Genomic DNA, 21,762 nt, shown 5'->3' on the forward strand with positions numbered 1-21,762 from the left:
ATAACCTGTCTCCCCCATATGTCTCTGAAATAATCTCCCGATACCTTCCCTAACGTAATCTCCGGTCCTCCCAAGACCTCCTTCTTTCCTCCACACTTATTTGCTCCTCACCCAACCGCCTCCAAGACTTCTCCAGAATATCCCCTATTCTCTGGAATTCTTTGCCCCAATAAGTCTGACTATCAACCACATTTGGATCCTTCAGACGGAGCCTGAAAACCCACCACTTCAAGAAAGCCTACAGCCTGCAATGACCCCGCTACCTCCTTGTCTCTCACCACTACTGGTGATATCACCTCAACCAACACCGGAACTGCTGCAACCCACCAACCTACTGTCTCCTTCCCCACCATCCTGTAGAATGTAAGAATGAAAGGGCAGGGTCCTTTCTCCCCTCTGTATCAGTCTGTCATTGTTAGTTTGTTTACTGTAAGTGATATCTGTAATTTGTATGTAACCCCTTCTCATGTACAGCACCATGGAATCAATGGTGCTATATAAATAAATAAATAATAATAATAATAATAATAATATTGGAGTTGGTTGTCCCTTGGTGGGAATAGTTGCACTATCCTGTGCAACTTTTTTGCATCTAGAAAGTGGGGCCCGTACTGCAAGCCCACAGGCTGTAGAGGAGAGGGCCTTATGATCAGGATGTATGCCAGGCCCTAATAGGGGTTAAGCAGAAGTAAACAAAAATTGAGTTTTAGGGGGGAGTTAGGATCTGAAATGGTGGAATAAGGGAAGGTAGGAGGGGTTTTGGTTCAAATTATTGTGGGAGTTAGTAAAAGAGGGTGTGAATGGGGCCATTTTATTGGTTAAGGGGACTAGGTATATAAGGCGGGATTGGAAGGGGCAGGGACAGTCTGTTAGTACATCTGAGTCAGGGACACAATACCGTGATGGAGGCTCTATTCCAGGACTTTACGAAGCTGACAGCGACAAAGAACACAGCGTTGCTGCAGGAACAGTTGCCGCTGTTGAGTGGCAGCAGCAATAGGTTAGCTGTGGACTCAATGCCCCCAAAACGCCTTAGGAGGTCGCGTCCTCCTGAGAGCACGAGCCCTGAACTGCTGTCCAGGGCACAGAGGAAGGTGGGGAGCCCATCCAGGGACCATCCGAGTCAGGATGCGAGCAGCCAGGAAATGCAGGAGGCTTTGAATCTGAGATGGAAATCTGCTACGATTGCGAGTATTCATAGGAGCTGGCAGGTGGCGTCATCTTCTGGTGTGGAGGCACTGGCATCATACATCATACAAGGTCAAGGGGCGCCAGGAGGAGGAAGTGACTGGAGTATCCGGGAAGCAAGGACCTTAGCGGGCATTCCAGTGCTCTGCCTCCTTGGAAGAACTGAGCATGGGGACTGGCCCTGGGAATGGAGGAAAGACTGATAGGGCTCCTGCTGCACCATACAGGGCCAACAAAAGAACAAGAAGCAGACGAGCTGTAGGTCCAAGGGGCGACGGAACAGAAGGGGAGGATGAAGGCATTTGAAGGATTGCTGGCTGCCGGCGTGCAGCTGAAGTGTCTTCTACTACCGCAGGGACTATGAATATTTGCAACACTGACGCAACAAGGGCTGAGGGGTCCTTGGTTGCAGGGGCATCGCCAGTGGAGTCTGAGAAGTGGGGCCGGGCGTCTACAGGAGAAGAATCCGAGGAGGACCAGTGGGGGAGATACGCAGCGGCCGTTCCGAGGGGGACTCGAAGTCGGTCCAGTAAGCATTGTGGTAACTGTAATGCAGTAAGTGGCTGTGATGTGGGTGATGTGTGGAATTTTTTGTCTGAGGGGTCGGCAGGTAGCGAGGTGTCACAGTTGTGTGAATTAATGGTCGTGGCTAAGTCTTCCCCAGCTGCGGTTTGGCAACGGGGTGGTGCTCAAACAGCTGCAGTGGTTTCAGCCAAGGGGGGCCAAGTGATACTCAGGGGAGCCCCCCTGAATCGGAGAGTGCGGGTAGTATTGACCCAGTGAGACTGGATGATAAGGCTCATGGGGTAGGTATATGTGTGTTTTGATGGGCCCTTGGGTGCGCATTTAAAACTGGAGGTAAAAGAGAAGATATGGAGGGATGAGTATGTGGAGATTTTTTCGCTTTTGCTGTTGGAGAAGTTTAATTTGGACAGGGTGAAGTTGACTGAGAGTAAAAAAGAAGAAAAGGAAAGGCGTAGGTATCGGTTGATTTCCCGAACTTTTGTCAACTGGCTGCAGGCGTTCTCTATATTGGCTAGTATATTGGGGAAAAGGCCCCAGAAAAGTGTTCCTCTCTTTCTTGCTATCTGGATAGCATTGGGGAGGCATGTCATACGTATGGTGGGACTGGTTGGTAGCGGTGCGACTAACAGTTTATGCAAATAAAGGCGGTTCATCTGAGTTTGCGGTGGGATAACAAGGACATAAGTTTGTGGATGCGTTTAATGTCTTCACCAAGAGCATTGTTGTCTACCTTTCTTGGGGCCACTGGGGTACCCGCTAGTTCAGGGGCACCACCAGGAGCAAAGAAGGGTTTGTATTGGTGCTTTAATGAGAAGGAATGTACTTTTATGTCCTGTAGGTTTAAGCATGAATGTTCTGGATGTGGGGGACACCACAGATTTACAAAGTGTTTTAACTGAGGAAAAGGAAAGCTTGGGGAAGCTGAGGGTAAGAGGGACGACTCCAGTGAGGGTAAAGTGGATGAAGCAGTATTTAGATAATTACCCTGATAGGGAGGCAGCATATTTGTTGAAGGAGGGTTTACGTTTTGGATTCAAGATCCCTTCAGTTGTGAAGGAAGTTTCAGTTTTGGTTCGGAATTTGAGGTCTGCTATGGAGCAACCGTAGTTATTTGGTCAAAAATAAAAAAATAAAATTGGGTAAAGAACTGGAGTTGGGCAGGATGGCCGGTCCGTTTCGGGAATTACCATTAGCGTGTTTAAAGATTTCTCCGTTGGGTTTGGTTCCAAAGAAGGAACCAAATAAGTGTCAGTTGATACACCATTTATCGTACCCAGAGGGGGAATTGGTCAGTGATGGCATTGATCCAGAGTTGGTCTCGGTGTCTTACATGTCATTCGATAAGTTGGTGGAGTGGGTAAGGCCGTGTGGTCATGGTGCACTGTTGACCAAGATGGACATATAGGTGGCTTTCCCGACAGTTCACCTGTTGGGCTGTTTTTAGGAAGGACATTGTTACGTTGATTGTTGCTTGCCCATGGGTTGTTCTATCTCATTGGTGTATTTTGAGAAGTTTAGTTCATTTTTGGAATGGGTGGTTCGCACGGAGGCAGGCGCAGATTCTGTTATTCACTCTCTTGATAATTTTTTGTGTATTGGACCAGCTGAGTCTCCAGCGTGCACAATATTATTGCAAACGATGGAACAAGTAGCGGAATGGTTTGGGATTCCTTTGAGAAGACTGTTGGTCCAACCACCACTCTGTGTTTTCTGGTCATTGAGATAGATATGGTGTTGATAGAATGTCGTTTGCCCGTTGAGAAGCTGGAGAATTTGAAAATGGCCATACACGAGAGCCTGCAAGATTAACTTGCACCAGTTGCAATCTTTACTAGGTAAATTGAATTTTGCTTGAAGGATTTTACCCATGGGTAGAATATTTACCAGGAGGTTGGCTGTATCAACGGGTGCGACTCGCCCATGGCATTTTTATTCAGGTTAACGCAGGGTAGAAAGTGGATTTGCACACGTGAGAGCAGTTTTTGGGCAGTTATAATGGATGATCGGTGTGGATGGACGAGGTGGCTGACAATGTTGACTTGGAGTTGGTTACTAGGATGCAGCAGGATCATTTGGATTTGGAGCCTATTTTCAAGGCAAATGGTTGGCCAGGAAGTGGCCAGATTAGTGGAGAGTGAATGGGCTGACAAAAAATTCAGTGGACTTAGAGCTATTCCCCATTATGGTAGCCGTGGAAGTGTGGGGGGAGGCTTTGCAAAACAAGAAAGTGAGTTTTTTATGTGATAACATGAGCTTGGTGCAGAGTATTTATTGCTTGTCAGCTCATTCTCCTCTTGTGGTGCATTTGATGCGTCATATGGTACTTCGATGCTTGCATTTAAATGTATGGTTGAGGGCAAAGCATGTCCCAGGAGTCAAAAATTCCATTGCTGATGCAATTTCTCACTTTCAGTGGCGTCAGGGTCGGAGCAGCACGGAACACAATGGCCGGCGAGCTTATGGAATCTGGTATCGGATCAGCAATGAGGTTGATTGTGGCATCGGTGCCTCCTGGGACGAGCATCAATATCATTTGGTGTGGGACTATTGGTATAGGTTGGAGTCGAGTGCAGGGCGTTGTCAGTCAGATGAAGATAGAGTGGATCTGTTGTTATACATGATTGGCAGGTCATGTGATTAAGGGGTGTCGGTGTTGAATGGTCGAATGGCAACATTGGCATTTTTGTTAAAATTGTCTGGAGTAGAAGACGTTACCAAGGATTTTGTGCTACGACAAGCATTAAAGGGGTACTGGAAAGGCAGGGCGGCTCGGGATTGGAGGCATCCGATCTCATTTCATATGTTGGGTAGACTGTTAGCAGCGTTGGAGAATGTATGATGGTCTAAATATGAGACATTGTTGTATCAGACAGCTTTTAGTTTAGCTTTCTTTGTTGTGTTTCGAATAAGCAAATTAGTGAGTAAGAATTGTAGTCATCAAGGGCAATTCCATGATGTGGTATGTGAATTCGGGGTTATCTGTTGTATACTTCGGAGGTCGAAGACAGATATGTATAGCAAGGGTTGTATGGTAGAACTGTGGGTGGTGGAAGGATTAATGGAGTGCCCAGTTTATAGAATGTCTTAATTTTAGTTGATAAGGGGAGGTGCCGGGGGTTCTTTGTTGATTCATCAAGATGGTTCGGCTTTGTCTAAATTCCAGTTTATAGCCATATTCAGGAAGTGCTTAGGTTCGATTGGCATGGATGATTCTAAATTTGGGTCCTATTCATTTCGCATAGGGACAGCAATGGAAGCGGCCAGGTGGGGCCTTAGTGCAGCATCGGTATGCAAGATTGGGAGCTGGGAGTCATTACATTTTGTGTCATATGTCCGTTCAGGAATGCTGGATATTTAACAGTGGAAAAGGGGGTTTGCCTGTTGGGTTGCAAGGTCTAATTTTGGTTGTTTTCTTTTGCAGATGGTTCGCTGTTGGTGTGGCTGTTAGGACACTTGTACGTGGTGTGGAGAGCTTTACGGGCTGACGTCAGACCATCCGGCCGGCAGCTTGGGTTAAGACAGGATGAGGCGACGGTCAGGTGGATTGGGATCAGAGGAATGCTATGGTCCACATTGATTCAATAATCTTATTTTCATGTTGGTTTGCATAAACCCCCAGATGTTTATTGATTCACACGGGGGGTAATGATTTAGTGGTTCGCACTTCCAGGGATTTGGTTCGGGACATTAAGTTTGACTGCTCCTGGCTGCTCACTTGGGGATGGTCATTGTTTGGTCTGATATTGTGATATTGTGGCTCGTTTGAAAATATTGTCATTCAGTGGAATGCATAAATAAGGCCTGGATTAAGATGAATCGGGAGGAGTCAAGGTTTTTGGCTAGGAATGGGGCGGTGGTAATGCGGCATCATGATCTGGAAGTGCCGTCAAGGGAGCATTTACATCAGAATGGGGTACATTTGATCCCTATTGCTATAGATATCGGGTACTGGGTTTCAGAGAGGGTTTATTGAAGGCTGTTAAGGTGTGTAGGGACATTCATGCATAGTGTGTCATGCATGTCTGTCGTGTCGGGAGCTGGTCTGTGGAGAGCCAGGTGATGGTAGCAGAGGGGGAGAGTAGGGGGCTTCTTTTGGTGGGGCAGTTACCCCTCTCCTCTTTTGCTTCATTTGGTGGTCAGAGTATAATTTAAATTTAAGGGGTCCTTACTGGGCTGAAGTCTCAGCGGGACAATTTATTTAGTGGCACCATTCAGTAGGGTCCTCAAACCGGTGTGGTGCGGTTGAGGGCATAAGCAGGAGGGTCCTCGAACCAGTGTGATGCAGTTGAGGGCATAAGCAGGAGGGTCCTTGAACCGGTGTGGTGCGGTTGAGGGCCTAAGGTGCGGCTGATAGATCAACAAAAAGCTGGTGCACGGCTTCCATAGATCCTGTTCCTTATCTGTCAATGTTACATTGATATGTTCACTTTTGTATGTAAATATGCTAATAAACAGGGCTGATATGGCATATTTATCCAAAAAGGCTTGGAATGTGTCTGTGGTTATTGTAGGTGTAGGGGTTACATAAGATGGAGGTTGAAAGGGGGGCTGAGTCAAACATTCCTGCAACTTGGTATTTTGTTTGAAACATTTCTCTTCACAGCCTTATAGTGAACCTGTCAGCTGAACTTTGCTAAGTAAACTACAGACGTTGTCAGGTTGGTGCTGCTATACTGTTTAAAATGATACCTGGAGTGAAGAAATCAGTCTTGCGGTTCTGCGTAATCAGTTAGAAGTTTTCAGTTAATGAAATGCACGTGCTTCGGGCTGGGACTATAGGCAGAGTCTTATCTTACTGCTCTAAGCCAGAAAAAAAAAGGAAAGACGTGTCCACGGGCCGCCCCAAAGCACAAACATGTTCCTCATCATAGAGACAGAGAGAGAGAGAGACTGTGCTTCGGGGCGACCTGTAGGTATTTCCTGTTGGGAGTTTTGTGCCAGCTGGCTCTCTGGTTTCATAGTCCAGACGACCAGTCTGATTGAGGTTGTCTTTACTGCGGTATGCTGCAGATAGGTGATTATGTCTCTGCATGTAGTGGAGGCTTATCACGGAGCTTGCACTCATAGACACCCAGTGCTAAAAAAATTTCCACCCCATGTGACTGCAGATATGTGAATTCTCAGTGTGCGCTGTCAGGATGCTCTGATGCCTGTTTAAAGTGCTGCAGAACTTCTCTGCCATCACGCTCCAGCATTTTAGAGGAAGACTATGTGGGTCCTGGCTGGGTGTTGATGTTGGTGTTGTTTGGGCCTTGTTTCTGTGCAAGCCACCTTTAGCCGATATGGTATTGGCTGGCCAGGACCACGTCTTCCACAGATCAATGAAGGAGACTTCCTTGCAAACATTGGAACGTTACTAAACTTAATAAGGGTTATGTACAAGGAATAACGAGTACACAGCCTTTTCACAAACATAGTTTCTTTCCACTATAGTCTACTCCAGGGTCGGTATAGCACACTGTTTCGCCCTACTTCGTCAGAGCTTAGCTTGTCACCACAGTACAGTTCAGCGAGTTTCTCTACACCCTCTCAGCAGCTTCACATCCTACCACCTCCTATCACTTTAAGGTGCAAGGCTTTTCTGTCTTGCTTATCAGTTCCTATCTCCTTCTGGCTCTGGATCACCCTTTGACAGACTGCACACTTATTGCCCTCCAATTGCTCACTCACTATATTCAGGAAGTAATCTGCCTTTCCTGGCACTAGCCAGTCCCACTGTGGGCTATTCCCTAATACTAATAACTGTATTATGACTAGTGTTGAGCATTCCGATACCGCAAGTATCGGGTATCGGCCGATACTTGCTGTATCGGAATTCCGATACCGACTTCCGATATTTTTTTCAATATCGGAATTCGGCATCGGAATCGGAAGTTCAGTTGATTGACGGCCTGACGTCATCATGATGCGCGGTGTGTGCGCATCATGATGCGCCGTCATTTCGGGCCTTCCGGGGGTCTCTGCCGGCCTGCCGGGGGGCTGTGCCGGCCTGCCGGGGGGCTGTGTGGACTGCCCGGGGTCTGTACCGGCCTGCCGGGGGGCTGTGCCGGCCTGCCGGTGGTCTGTGCACCCTGTGGGGGTCTGTACCGGCCTGCCGGGGGGCTGTGCCGGCCTGCCGGGGGGCTGTGCTGATGTCCGGGGGTCTGTGCAAGCATCGTCCGATGGGACTACAAGTCCCATCGGGCGATGCCTGCTACCATGACAGTGATTGACACATTAGCCAATGATGGGACAGTAGTAGTCCCATCATCCGGCTAATGTGTTAAATGTTAAAAAAAAAAAAAAAAAAATACTACATACATACTACATGCATGCTACATACATACTACATGCTACATACATACTACATATATACTACATACATACTACATACATGCTACATACATACTACATATATACTACATACATACTGCATGCTACATACATACTACATACATACTACATACATACTACATGCATGCTACATACATACTGCATGCTACATACATACCACATACATACTACATATATACTACATGCATGCTACATACATACTACATGCTACATACATACCACATATATACTACATACATACTACATATATACTGCATGCTACATACATACTACATATATACTACATGCATGCTACATACATACTACATGCTACATACATACTACATATATACTACATGCATGCTACATACATACTACATATATACTACATGCATGCTACATACATACTACATGCTACATGCATGCTACATACATACTACATACATACTACATGCTACATACATACCACATATATACTACATACATACAATACATTCATACAATACATACATAGACATACAGTACATATAACATAGAGTAACATACTTACCAATACTTGTCACATTGTTCCCCGAAGCCATTGTCGTCTACGGAATAAATATTAACATAACAAACCACAAAAATACTCACCCACGATCCGAAGCAGTCCACGAGTGTGTCCCACGACGATCTTGGGTAGAGAACTGCAGCATCAGATGATGCTGCCGTTCTCTACGGGCTGCAGGAATCCAATGACGGAAGGTAGGTATCCTTCCGCACTGTATTCCTCCGCCACTTAAAAAAAAAAGTCCCTAGTCTCACTTTATGCCATTGCTGTGTGGGAAATTCCCACACAGCAATGGCATAAAGTGAGACTAGGGACTTTTTTTTTTAAGTGGCGGAGGAATACAGTGCGGAAGGATACCTACCTTCCGTCATTGGATTCCTGCAGCCCGTAGAGAACGGCAGCATCATCTGATGCTGCAGTTCTCTACCCAAGATCGTCGTGGGACACACTCGTGGACTGCTTCGGATCGTGGGTGAGTATTTTTGTGGTTTGTTATGTTAATATTTATTCCGTAGACGACAATGGCTTCGGGGAACAATGTGACAAGTATTGGTAAGTATGTTACTCTATGTTATATGTACTGTATGTCTATGTATGTATTGTATGAATGTATTGTATGTATGTAGTATATATGTGGTATGTATGTAGCATGTAGTATGTATGTAGTATGTATGTAGCATGCATATAGCATGTAGTATGTATGTAGCATGCATGTAGTATATATGTAGTATGTATGTAGCATGCATGTAGTATATATGTAGTATGTATGTAGCATGTAGTATGTATGTAGCATGTAGTATGTAGTATGTATGTAGTATGTATGTGGTATGTATGTGGTATGTAGTATGTATGTAGCATGCATGTAGTATATATGTAGTATGTATGTAGCATGCAGTATATATGTAGTATGTATGTAGTATATATGTGGTATGTATGTAGCATGTAGTATGTATGTAGCATGCATGTAGTATATATGTAGTATGTATGTGGTATGTATGTAGCATGTAGTATGTATGTAGCATGCATGTAGTATATATGTAGTATGTATGTAGTATGTATGTGGTATGTATGTAGCATGCAGTATGTATGTAGCATGCATGTAGTATATATGTAGTATGTATGTAGCATGTATGTAGTATGTAGTATGAATGTAGCATGTATGTAGTATGCATGTTGTATGTATGTAGCATGTAATTTTTTTTTTTTTTTTTTTTTTTTTTTTTTTTACATTTAACACATTAGCCGGATGATGGGACTACTACTGTCCCATCATTGGCTAATGTGTCAATCACTGTCATGGTAGCAGGCATCGCCCGATGGGACTTGTAGTCCCATCGGACGATGCCTGCACAGACCCCCGGAGCCTGCACAGCCCCCCGGCAGGCCGGCACAGCCCCCCGGAGCCGGCACAGCCCCCCGGCAGGCCGGCACAGCCCCCCGGCAGGCCGGCACAGCCCCCCGGAGCCTGCACAGACCACCGGCAGGCCGGCACAGCCCCCCGGCAGGCCGGCACAGCCCCCCGGAGCCTGCACAGACCACCGGCAGGCCGGCACAGACCACCGGAGCCTGCACAGACCCCCTGGCAGGCCGGCACAGCCCCCCGAAAGGCCCGTACAGACCCCAGAGAGGCTGTACAAGGGCAGGAAAGGGTTTTTCTTATTCCGATACCGGAAGTCCCATAGACTTGAATGGGACTTCCGGTATCGGAATCGGCGATACCGATACTTTTTTTAAAGATCGGCCGATACCATCCGATACGATACTTTGAAGTATCGGACGGTATCGCTCAACTCTAATTATGACTCTTCCTGTCTCTGCCAGTACCTGTGACTCGGCAGACAACAGCTTCATACTAAGGGTACCGTTACATTTAGCGATGCACCAGCGATCCTGACAACGATATGGATCGCTGGTGCATCGCTAAGTGGTTGCTAGTGAGCTGCCACACAGGCAGATCTCGCCAGCAACATAGCAGTGGTCGGGGGTCGCTACTTACCTGTCAGACGCGGCGATCCTGACGTCCTCCCACCCGCGTCCACGCGTCACTCGTCGGCGCCACAGGAAGCCCAGCAGGAAGCGCCCGACGAGAAATGGTCCAGGACGTTCTCGCGCGATCAGCGATGGACAGCGGGGAAGCCGGTCGGAGGTAAGTATCACATATAGCGATATCGTTAGCAATATCGCTGCTATGTCACAAAACCAGTGACATTACAGCGATATTGCTAGCGATATTGCTATGTGTAATGGGCCCTTAACAATGTAAAACATCTTCCAATTATAGTACACTTATCCTGTACTATCACATCCTGTACTGTACGTTGCTTCCATTTACATTACTCTATACATTACATAAGCAAACATCCTACACTTCACAAGACACAATATGTGCACATGACGCAGGACATTATTCAGATTTCACCGCTGACGTTACTTAGGCTGCGCAGACTCCCCGCCTGACCCGCGGTGAACTGACAGCGTGGAAAAATGTTCAGAAACTTTCCCACGCTAATCAGTTCATCTCCGGTCAGGCGGGGGAGGCTGTGCAGGCAGCTTTTCATTCATGCTTCTGTGGTTTACATACAGCTGGGCCGGTCGCATTAGCACCACTCCCGGTTGTAAACTATTTAACCCCTTCAGATGGATTGCAGAGTGGGACTTGACTGTACGGCGGACAGGTATGGGATATTGTTGCTTTTTGTATTTTGGATTTTTTACTGGAGAACAATGGCTTTGCTTGGATTGGGAGTGAAATAAAGATGTAAACAATGTGTGTTTATTTCATTAAAAGTCTTTATTCTTAAAGTGTGTGTGTTTTTTTAACCCTTTCAGACTAGTGGATTATTAATGGATAGGTGTCTTATTGACACCTCTCCATTATTAACCAGGCTTTATGTCACCTTACAATAGCAAGGTGACATTAACCCCTTATTACCCCATATGCCACCTGCTACAGGGCAATGGGAAGAAAGAGAGTAAGTGCCAGAAATTGGCGCATCTTACAGATGCGTCTTTTCTGGGGTGGCTGGGGGAAAAAAATGTTAGCCACCCAAAAATAATCGTCCCTCTCTAGGCTATTAATTTCTGTCCTCAGTCACTGGCTTGCTCTCTCTGGTGGAGAAAATTGCGCTGGAGCCCACACAAGTTTTTTCCGTGAATTAATCCTTTAATTTAACACCTACAGCTCCAAAATTTTACACACACACTACTAACATTATAAGTGAGGGACATATATAAATCTAACAGCTATGCAATGGTTTACTGTATGTAAACCATGTCTTATATCCTGTCAGGTTCTGTAATGATTTTACAAATGCCAACAATTGAATTATCGGCTATTCTGCTATCTACAGTACCTCTGTATGAAATATATATATATATATGTGTGTGTCTCACTGATATATATGACTGTATATAGGTTTTCAGGAATATTTGAGGCCATGGACCTATTATATGTCCATTTATTTGTCACACGGATTCTTAGATGTGAGAAAATCGCATCCTTGCATAACAAATGGATGACATACGGATCACTGTTGAAGGAACATTTCTGCTATTCCCGTCCGTAGAAAAAGGACCGTATATTTATACATTAAGTGTGACTCCAGCCTAAGCGGCAGAACTTGCACAATTAGTCACTGACTAAATACTTTTTTTCCCCACTGTATATAAAACTAGTACTAAGAAATTGTCGGGATGTTTCTTTATAAGACCAGCAGGTGGCACTTGCATCATTTCTTTCATTATAAGTGATTTTTCTTCTTGGTGAATTTACTCTTGTAGTTTGCACTTCATTAATAATGCCAGCATTTCAAGCAGAATTTCTCACTTGAGCATTTTTCAAAATTACTTAATACCGTACTTCATAAAAAGGTTGAGATGGTTCAATGCTTACTGAGTATATCCATTTTTTGTTTGTTTCTCTTCTCTTTTTTTTTTTACTTTGGAATTAAATGTTCTACAAAACTAATTCTCTATCTAAAGTTCTACACAGGCAAAAAAAATAAAGAAAATTCAAATGTATAAATATCGCAAGTCAAGAAATTCCACATTGGGTGAAATTGTGAAAATAACAAAACCCAGAAATGAAATTTTTGCCGTTGTTTTTTCTGTTATGATTTTCATTTCTCATTGTGCTGTAACAAATGCGCATGATTCTCAGATCACTACAATTCCAGTGATACCAAACTTGTATATTTTTTTCTTATATTTACAGTATATATTTTGGTAATTAAAAAATGCTAGAACTTTTCTACTTTTTATTTTTCCATTGATGGAGCAGTGTAAGGGCTTGTTTTTATTAGCACCATTTTGGGGTATGACTGATGTTTGCATTGTCTCCTCCTCCATAGCTAATCTGCTACTTTTAGATACTGTTCACATTACAAAAATAGCACTTCATAGCAAATCATACATTTCCCAAACTGACTGATGTCATAGGTCTCCTTTTAACAGTGCCACATTAAAAACCATTGAGTTTTCATGGAAACAATATATCTGCACCACATTCTTTGTGTTTGACACTTTGTTTTGCAGGAAAGTGCTCAACAAATAGGTGGAATAGACTTTACCTGGACAGTCTAAAAATGGTGCAAATGTATTAAGCATGAGCTACTCTGATAAATGTGGTGTTTAGTCTAAGTTTACACTGTCTAAAAATTAGAAAGGGAGTCTACTAGCCCTAATATAAAGATCACGCTAACTACATAGCCTTGCAATGGATTTAACTTGTCTTCTGTGCTGACTGACAGCACTGGCTGTCACGTGCTGCCCATGTTCAGGAGTGAGGGCACACATCACTCTCTGTGTTTGCAGGCATGAATCTGCCTTTTAATCAATATGCAAATGAATCTGAAGTGCATTAGACATACAGAAGCACCAGGGGCGGACCTACCGCACGTGCAGCCCGTTCATTGAACGGGGGCCCACGGGGAGATGGGGCCCCTCCAGCACCGCATGGCTAATTCATAGCTCCAACCGTCCTGCATTGCACTGAGCTACCACGCTACGCCCCCCATCCACCTGACGCCATGCTCGCTGTCCCAGATATGTGGCTCGGCTGTGTGTGTTCTGTGCGCAGAGGACCTGTGAGAGGGGAGGAGTCAGGGGTCACATGATCAGGGGCCTCCTGTGTATGTGGCTCGGCTGTGTGTGTTCTGTGCGCACAGGACCTGTGAGAGGGGTGGAGTCACGGGGTCACATGATCAGGGGCTGTGTCTGCCTCTGTGTCTGTCTGCACTTTGCGGGACTCTGCTGTGCTGGAAGCACTCCCCAAGTGTTTGTCACTTTATCTTCTGCCTAGCGCTGCCCTCTCCTGCTTTTAGAGGAAAGATGTTTTATATATACATATAAATGTGTGTGTGTGTGTGTGTATATATATATATATGTATATGTATGTGTATATCTTCTATATATACAAAAATGAGTGTGTGTGTGTGTGTGTGTGTATCAGCCACGCCCACTCCACATAGCAACCAATCACTAAGCATCTTTTATTTCACAAGAGCTGTTTAAAAGAAGCTGACCTGTGATTGGTTGCTATGAGCAACAGTTTTCCTTGTAGACAGTTGTGGTAACTGAGGCCTATTATTCTTATCATTTCTATGGTGTTATCATCCTTCTGTAAGGCTGGAAATAACACAATTTATTACCGTTCCGACACAGACTACCCTCTGACACAGACTGCAGTGGGAGCCCAGTATCACACAGGATAGGATTGGATACACAGCTCAGCAGACGGTATCACATAGGATTGGATACACAGCTCAGGAGTCAGTAATACAAGATAGGATTAGATACATGGCTCAGCAGACAGTAACACACAGGATAGGATTAGATACACGGCTCAGCAGACAGTATCACATAGGATAGGATTAGATACACAGCTCAGCAGACTGTATCACACAGGATAAGAGTAGATACACGGCTCAGCAGTCAGTAATACAGAATAGGATATGATACTCGGCTCAGGAGACTGTATCATGCAGGATAGCATTAGATACATGGCTCAGCAGACAGTAACACACAGGATAGGATTAAATATACAGCTCAGCAAACAGTATCACACAGGATAGGATTAGATACACAAGTCAGCACAGACAGTAACACACTGGATAGGATTAGATACACAGCTCAGCAGACTGTATCACACATAATAGGAATAGATACACAGCTCAGGAGACAGTATCCCACAGGATAGCATTAGATACACAGCTCAGCAACAGGATGTGCCAAAGGAGAGAACATTTTCATTCCAAGAATTTCACTCATTCCATCTGATTTGCCTTTTGATTTTAAATGCCTCCAGTTTCCATTTCGACTTGCATTTGCAATGTCCATTAACAAGGCTCAGGGCAGTCCTTGAAAGTAGTAGGGATCGATTTGCAATCTCCATGGTTTTCTCATGGTCAACTTTACATGGCCTGTTCAAGAGTTGGAATTGCCAAAAATTTGTTCATATTTGCACCGAAAGGAAAAACCAAAAATGTTATTTATCAAAAGGCTCTTGAATGAGTTGAAAATAAAATACTATCAATACTTTGGTAATCGTTTAGTTAATTTGTGTTGCAAATCTGTAGTGTTGAATACATGATGTGAAATGTTTTTATGTGCAATATAATCATTATCAATTGTTATAACTAACCACAGTCAGTTACTATGCCTGGGCAACGCCGAGCTCTTCAGCTAGTATGTGTATATATATATATATATATATATATATATACACACACACTATATATATACAGTACAGACCAAAAGTTTGGACACACCTCATTCAAAGAGTTTTCTTTATTTTTATGCCTATGAAAATTGTAGATTCACTCTGAAGGCATCAAAACTATGAATTAACACATGTGGAATTATATAATTAACAAAAAAGTGTGAAACAACTGAAAATACTGTATGTCTTATATTCTAGGATCTTCAAAGTAGCCACCTTTTGCTTTGATTACTGCTTTGCACACTCTTGGCATTCTCTTGATGAGCTTCAAGAGGTTGTCATTGGAAATAGTTTTCACTTTACAGGTGTGCCCTGTCAGGTTTAATAAGTGGGATTTCTTGCCTTATAAACGGGGTTGGGACCATCAGTTGTGTTGTGCAGAAGTCTGGTGGATACACATACACAGCTAATAGTCCTACTGAATAGACTGTTAGAATTTGTATTATGGCAAGAAAAAAGCAGCTAAGTAAAGAAAAACGAGTGGCCATCATTACTTTAAGAAATGAAGGTCAGTCAGTCTGAAAAATTGGGAAAACTTTGAAAGTGTCCCCTAGTGCAGTGGCAAAAACCATCAAGCGCTACAAAGAAACTGGCTCACATGAGGACCACCCCAGGAAAGGAAGACCAAGAGTCACCTCTGCTGAGGAGGATAAGTTAATCCGAGGCACCAGCCTCAGAAATCGCAGGTTAACAGCAGCTCAGATTTGAGACCAGGTCAATGCCACACAGAGTTCTAGTAGCAGACACATCTCTACAACAACTGTTAAGAGAAGACTTTGTGCAGCAGGCCTTCATGGTAAAATAGCTGCTAGGAAACCACTGCTAAGGACAGGCAACAAGCAGAAGAGACTTGTTTGGGCTAAAGAACACAAGGAATGGACATTAGACCAGTGGAAATCTGTGCTTTGGTCTCATGAGTCCAAATTTGAGATCTTTGGTTCCAACCACCGTGTCTTTGTGCGACACAGAAAAGGTAAACGGATGGACTCTACATGCCTGGTTTCCACCGTGAAGCATGGAGCAGGAGGTGTGATGGTGAGGGGGTGCTTTGCTGGTGACACTGTTGGGGATTTATTCAAAATTGAAGGCATACTGGACCAGCATGGCTACCACAGCATCTTGCAGCGGCATGCTATTCCATCCGGTTTGCATTTAGTTGGACCATCATTTATTTTTCAGGACAATGACCCCAAACACACCTCCAGGCTCTGTAAGGGCTATTTGACCAAGAAGAAGAGTGATGGGGTGCTATGCCAGATGACCTGGCCTCCACAGTCACCAGACCTGAACCCATTCGAGATGGTTTGGGGTGAGCTGGACCGCAGTGTGAAGGCAAAAGGGCCAACAAGTGCTAAGCATCTCTGGGAACTCCTTCAAGACTGTTGGAAGACCATTTCCATTGACTGCCTCTTGAAGCTCATCAAGAGAATGCCAAGAGTGTGCAAAGCAGTAATCAAAGCAAAAGGTGGCTACTTTGAAAAACCAAGAATTTAAGACATATTTTCAGTTGTTTCACATTTTTTTGTTAATTATATAATTCCACATGTGTTAATTCATAGTTTTGATGGTCTGTACTGTGTATACATATATATATATATATATATATATATAGTGTGTGTGCTTATACATAGCAGGGTGTCCACATATACACTCACTGGCCACTTTATTAGGTACACCATGCTAGTAAGGGGTTGGACCCCCTTTTGCCTTCAGAACTGCCTCAATTCTTCGTGGCAGAGATTCAACAAGGTGCTGGAAGCATTCCTCAGAGATTTTGGACCATATTGACATGATGGCATCACACAGTTGGCGCAGATTTGTCGGCTGCACATCCCTGATGCGAATCTCCCGTTCCACCACATCCCAAAGATGCTCTATTGGATTGAGATCTGGTGACTGAGGAGGCCATTTGAGTACAGTAAACTCATTGTCATGTTCAAGAAACCAATCTGAGATGATTCGAGCTTTATGACATGGCGCATTATCCTGCTGAAAGTAGCCATCAGATGTTGGGTACATTGTGGTCATAAAGGGATGGACATGGTCAGCAACAATACTCAGGTAGGCTGTGGCGTTGCAACGATGCTCAATTGGTACCAAGGGGCCCAAAGAGTGCCCAGAAAAAATTCCCCACACCATGACACCACCACCACCAGCCTGAACCGTTGATACAAGGCAGGATGGATCCATGCTTTCATGTTGTTTACGCCAAATTCTGACCCTACCATCCGAATGTCGCAGCAGAAATCGAGACTCATCAGACCAGGCAACGTTTTTCCAATCTTCTACTGTCCAATTTCGATGAGCTTGTGCAAATTGTAGCCTCAGTTTCCTGTTCTTAGCTGAGAGGAGTGGTACCCAGTGTGGTCTTCTGCTGCTGTAGCCCATCTGCCTCAAAGTTCGACGCACTGTGCGTTCAGAGATGCTCTTCTGCCTACCTTGGTTGTAACGGGTGGCAATTTGAGTCACTGTTGCCTTTCTATCAGCTCGAACCGGTCTGCCCATTCTCCTCTGACCTCTGGCATCAACATGGCATTTCCGGCCACAGAACTGCCGCTCACTGGATTTTTTTTCTTTTTCGGACCATTCTCTGTAAACCCTAGAGATGGTTGTGCGTGAAAATCCCAGTAGATCAGCAGTTTCTGAAATTCTCAGACCAGCCCTTCTGGCACCAACAATCATGCCACGTTCAAAGGCACTCAAATCACCTTTCTTCCCCATACTGATGCTCGGTTTGAACTGCAGGAGATTGTCTTGACCATGTCTACATGCCTAAATGCACTGAGTTGCCGCCATGTGATTGGCTGATTAGAAATTAAGTCTTAACACACAGTTGGACAGGTGTACCTAATAAAGTGGCCAGTGAGTGTATATGCACCCTGCTCTGGGACTCAGAGAGAATCTGATATGACATCACAGGAAGCCAGTGGATTTTCAGCTAGAGATCATGCGACCAGGAGAGAACCTCGGGTTACAGAAGAATTTGGGAAAGCAAGTTATTTAGTGAAGAACTTATTGGTTAGTTCACCTGAAAGGGACTTGTAAAGTAGTGGCCAACCCCTCTAATGTGCAATATATTGTATTCTACAGCAGATTACACTCTGTGTGTAAATTGTGTTTAAAGCGAACCTGTCAGCAGGATTGTGCACAGTAACCTACAGACAGTGTCAGGTTGGCGCCATTATACTGATTAAAATTAAACCTCGGTTGATGAAATCTGGCTTGTGGTTGTTGTTTAATCTTTATTTGCAGTTTTCAGTTAATGAGATTCTCGTGCTTTGGGGCGGCCTGTGGGGGATCTTCATGTGGTGCTCTGATTAGCTATTCATACTGATGGCTTCTGACAAGTCAGTAATCCCTCAGTGACCTGCCCCTTATTTTACATGCTGTATATGTTAAGGTTTGAAAAAATTTTTACATTCATCATGCAGGCTCCTGCACTGTAGGATGATCACATCCATAATATCCATATTTTTATTTTATTTAGTGATATAAATGGCTTGAGAAAAAAATGTCTTCCTCAAAATGGCGCCATCCTCATCTGTGCAGTAGTTTAATTCGGAACGTGATAGATGCTACTGCGCAGGCGCAGCCAACGCTATCTTGGTGGAGTCAAATTTTCTTTTTCCTCTAGCAAAATGTCAGTGGCCCCTGTGCAGTTACATCTCTCTCGTTTCAAATTATGCTACTGCCCAGGTATGGCAGGCGCCATTTTTAGGAAGAATTTTTTTCTCAAGCAGTTTATATCACTAAATAAAATAAAACTATGGATATTATAGATGCGATCATGCTTTAGCGCCTGCATGATGAATGTAATTTTTTTCCCCAAACTAGAACATATACAGTATGTAAAATTGGGGGCAGGTCACTGAGGAATCTGTGACCTGTCAGCAGTCTGCATTATGAATACCTAATCAGAGCACCACATGAAGACCGCCCTAAAAGCTGCATCGGAGCACAAGCATATCATTAACTGAAAACTACAAGTAAAGATTAAACCACCACAAGATGAATTTCATCACCCCAGGTATCATTTTATTCAGTATAACAGCGCCAACCTGACACTGTCTGTAGGTTACTGAACACAATACTGCTGACAGGTTCACTTTAACTATTTTATTAATGTTACATTTGATATCCGACTTTTACTTTTCCAGAAAATGCTAAGAATCTGCCAGTCATTCCTGCATCATCAGAGCTGCAAACTACTACAAAAAGCAACTCAAAGGACAAATCAGATGAATCAAAAACCAAGGAAGAGAGTGAATCTGCATGTTTATCTCCAGTGGCGCAGGAAGGCCGAGTAAGTGAGAGCTTGAGATGGGAAGGAGTTCTCGAAGATCCTGTAGCAGAAAAAGAGAGGATCCATCAATATAAAATTAACAGGCGGAAACGATATTTGTTAGCTGCCCAGACGTCCTCCTCTGCACTTTCAGCAGATCTTGAACAGCCAGGCCATGTAAATCGAAAGCAAGTTCCCTGCATAAAGTCGAAGAGTAGAAATGAATGCATTTCAAAGAATGATACAGAATGCACAAATACCCTAAAGCCGAGCTCTCACATGACACAGCTGCCATTGCTTAAAAACATTTTGAAAAATGGTATTTAAATGCATGAAAAGCTATCTTGAGATAAGGATAAGTAACACAGAATTAAAGAGGGAACCTGGATATATAAAACTGAAAAATATATACAGTAACTAGAATATTAAAGAGGAGAAACAAAAACTGCATGTAAACGGAAGCAACTCAGACTTGCCATAATATAAATAGTTTAAAGGGCATCTGAGATATAACCATACTCTGTTTCACCTTTGGAATTACTGTGTGACTATGGTTGCCTAGTATATATCTACTGGCATTTATACAGTGTTTTATCAAATCAACAGTGTTGAAAATGTTTTTTAATAAACTGTAAAACAATATTCTCTTATGAGGAAGTTTAGAGCAAAAAGAACATAAACAACACAAACTAAAGCAACAATGTAACGAGTCCTGGATATAGCATTTAATTAAATACTATAGTTGCTATATCTTGACAGTGTCTTTAAAGTGGTTGTCTAGTCCAACCACTCTGTGTGGCTGCAGATTAGTGAACCTCCACAGTGCACCCACTTTGCGCTGCGAGGATTCACTTGTTTCTGAGCCAGGAACGTCTGTGATGTATGCATTATGAAAAAAATGCATTATACATACTCCCAGCCAGAACCCTACTAATGGGCGTTGCCTTGCTCCAAACATTTGTATAGAGCAAGGCCATGCCCACTAGTTGGCCATGCCCTTTGGATGACCGCATACTATACGGGGCGCGGCCTCACTCGATACAAGTGTATTTAATGAGGTCGCACTCACTAGTCGGGCTCTGGATGGATGTATGTATAACTCATACATACCCTCTACTTCCAGCTCAGAAACTGGCAAATTTCTGCAGTGCACACTGTGCCCCAGGGGAATTCATAAGTCTGTAATCACACAGAGTGTCTGCAGACTTATCATGTTGGACCGGGCAACCCATTTAACTTTTATGTTTTAAAATATTCTGCAATTATGTACAGTGATACATAAAAGCTGTAGAAGCCAAATGCTCCAATATTTTAATGGAAACCTACTGCAAAAATGTTTCTTTCCTATAACATACAGTTATTAAAGGAGTGTTTTATGGCTAACCATTGGGACCCCACTGATCTTGACAATTGGTGGACCACTGCTGCTGTGCTCACCGCTACCAGCTTGTCAGGAAACTGCAACACACTTCCATTAAGGTGAATGAATTCCTTGAACAGCAACTGATAGAGTGCTCCGGTGCTGTAAAATAAGCTTTGAATATACCACCGTGCTACACCTGCAATGGGGTCTTTATTCTCAGATTTGGCAGGGATCCTAGAGAACATTACATATCCTAGTAATATACTAGCAGTATGATGGGAAATCCACTTTAAAGTCAGTAAACCCCATGAATCCTTCATATTTCCACCAATCCTGTAAACACTGTGCGCCGGTTCAGACACAGAAGTCGCATGTTCTTTGAGCTGTTTCCAGATATCCATATAACTGTATGCAGTCAGGAGCTCAATGGTTGCCCCAGACTTTAATGGGATAATTATTGCATATGAGAGCAGACTGTAGAGGTAAACTCCTCTTTAAACAAAGATTATGAACTTGTTTGACATGAGAAAGATAACATTTCATCGTACATCATTTCATCTAATTTTATCCAGTTCTAAATTTTATGATACAACTTGAGTAAGTAAATGCAGGTAAAGAAAAGACATTACATATTTTATTGCACATGACTAAAAAATAAATCCTGTAAATAATGACTATATAACTTCACTTTTCACAAGACTTTTATAGAAGATTTTGCAACCCATAATATGAAAGTAAGGTAAATAATATAACTTTCATTACAAAATCTTCAGTTTGCGACAAATTAGTTAATGCAAAATGTATACACCCTACGTCAAAAACTACTA

General features: G+C 43.6%; 1 protein-coding gene across 1 annotated transcript in view; it reads left to right on the forward strand.

The window, feature by feature from the left end:
- The window catches only part of LIAT1 (ligand of ATE1), a 55,057-nt gene extending 33,350 nt beyond the window's left edge, over positions 1 to 21,707 (forward strand). The window contains exon 2 of the mRNA XM_073574497.1: positions 19,448 to 21,707. Coding sequence (XP_073430598.1) covers positions 19,448 to 19,899 — 452 coding nt within the window. The 3' untranslated portion in view covers positions 19,900 to 21,707. The remainder of the gene's footprint in view (positions 1 to 19,447) is intronic.
- Positions 21,708 to 21,762: the final 55 nt, after the last annotated feature.

The sequence above is a fragment of the Dendrobates tinctorius genome, unplaced genomic scaffold (assembly GCF_039654945.1).
Source record: "Dendrobates tinctorius isolate UK_male_01 unplaced genomic scaffold, ASM3965494v1 ptg000007l, whole genome shotgun sequence".
Classification (NCBI taxonomy): Eukaryota; Metazoa; Chordata; class Amphibia; order Anura; family Dendrobatidae; genus Dendrobates; species Dendrobates tinctorius.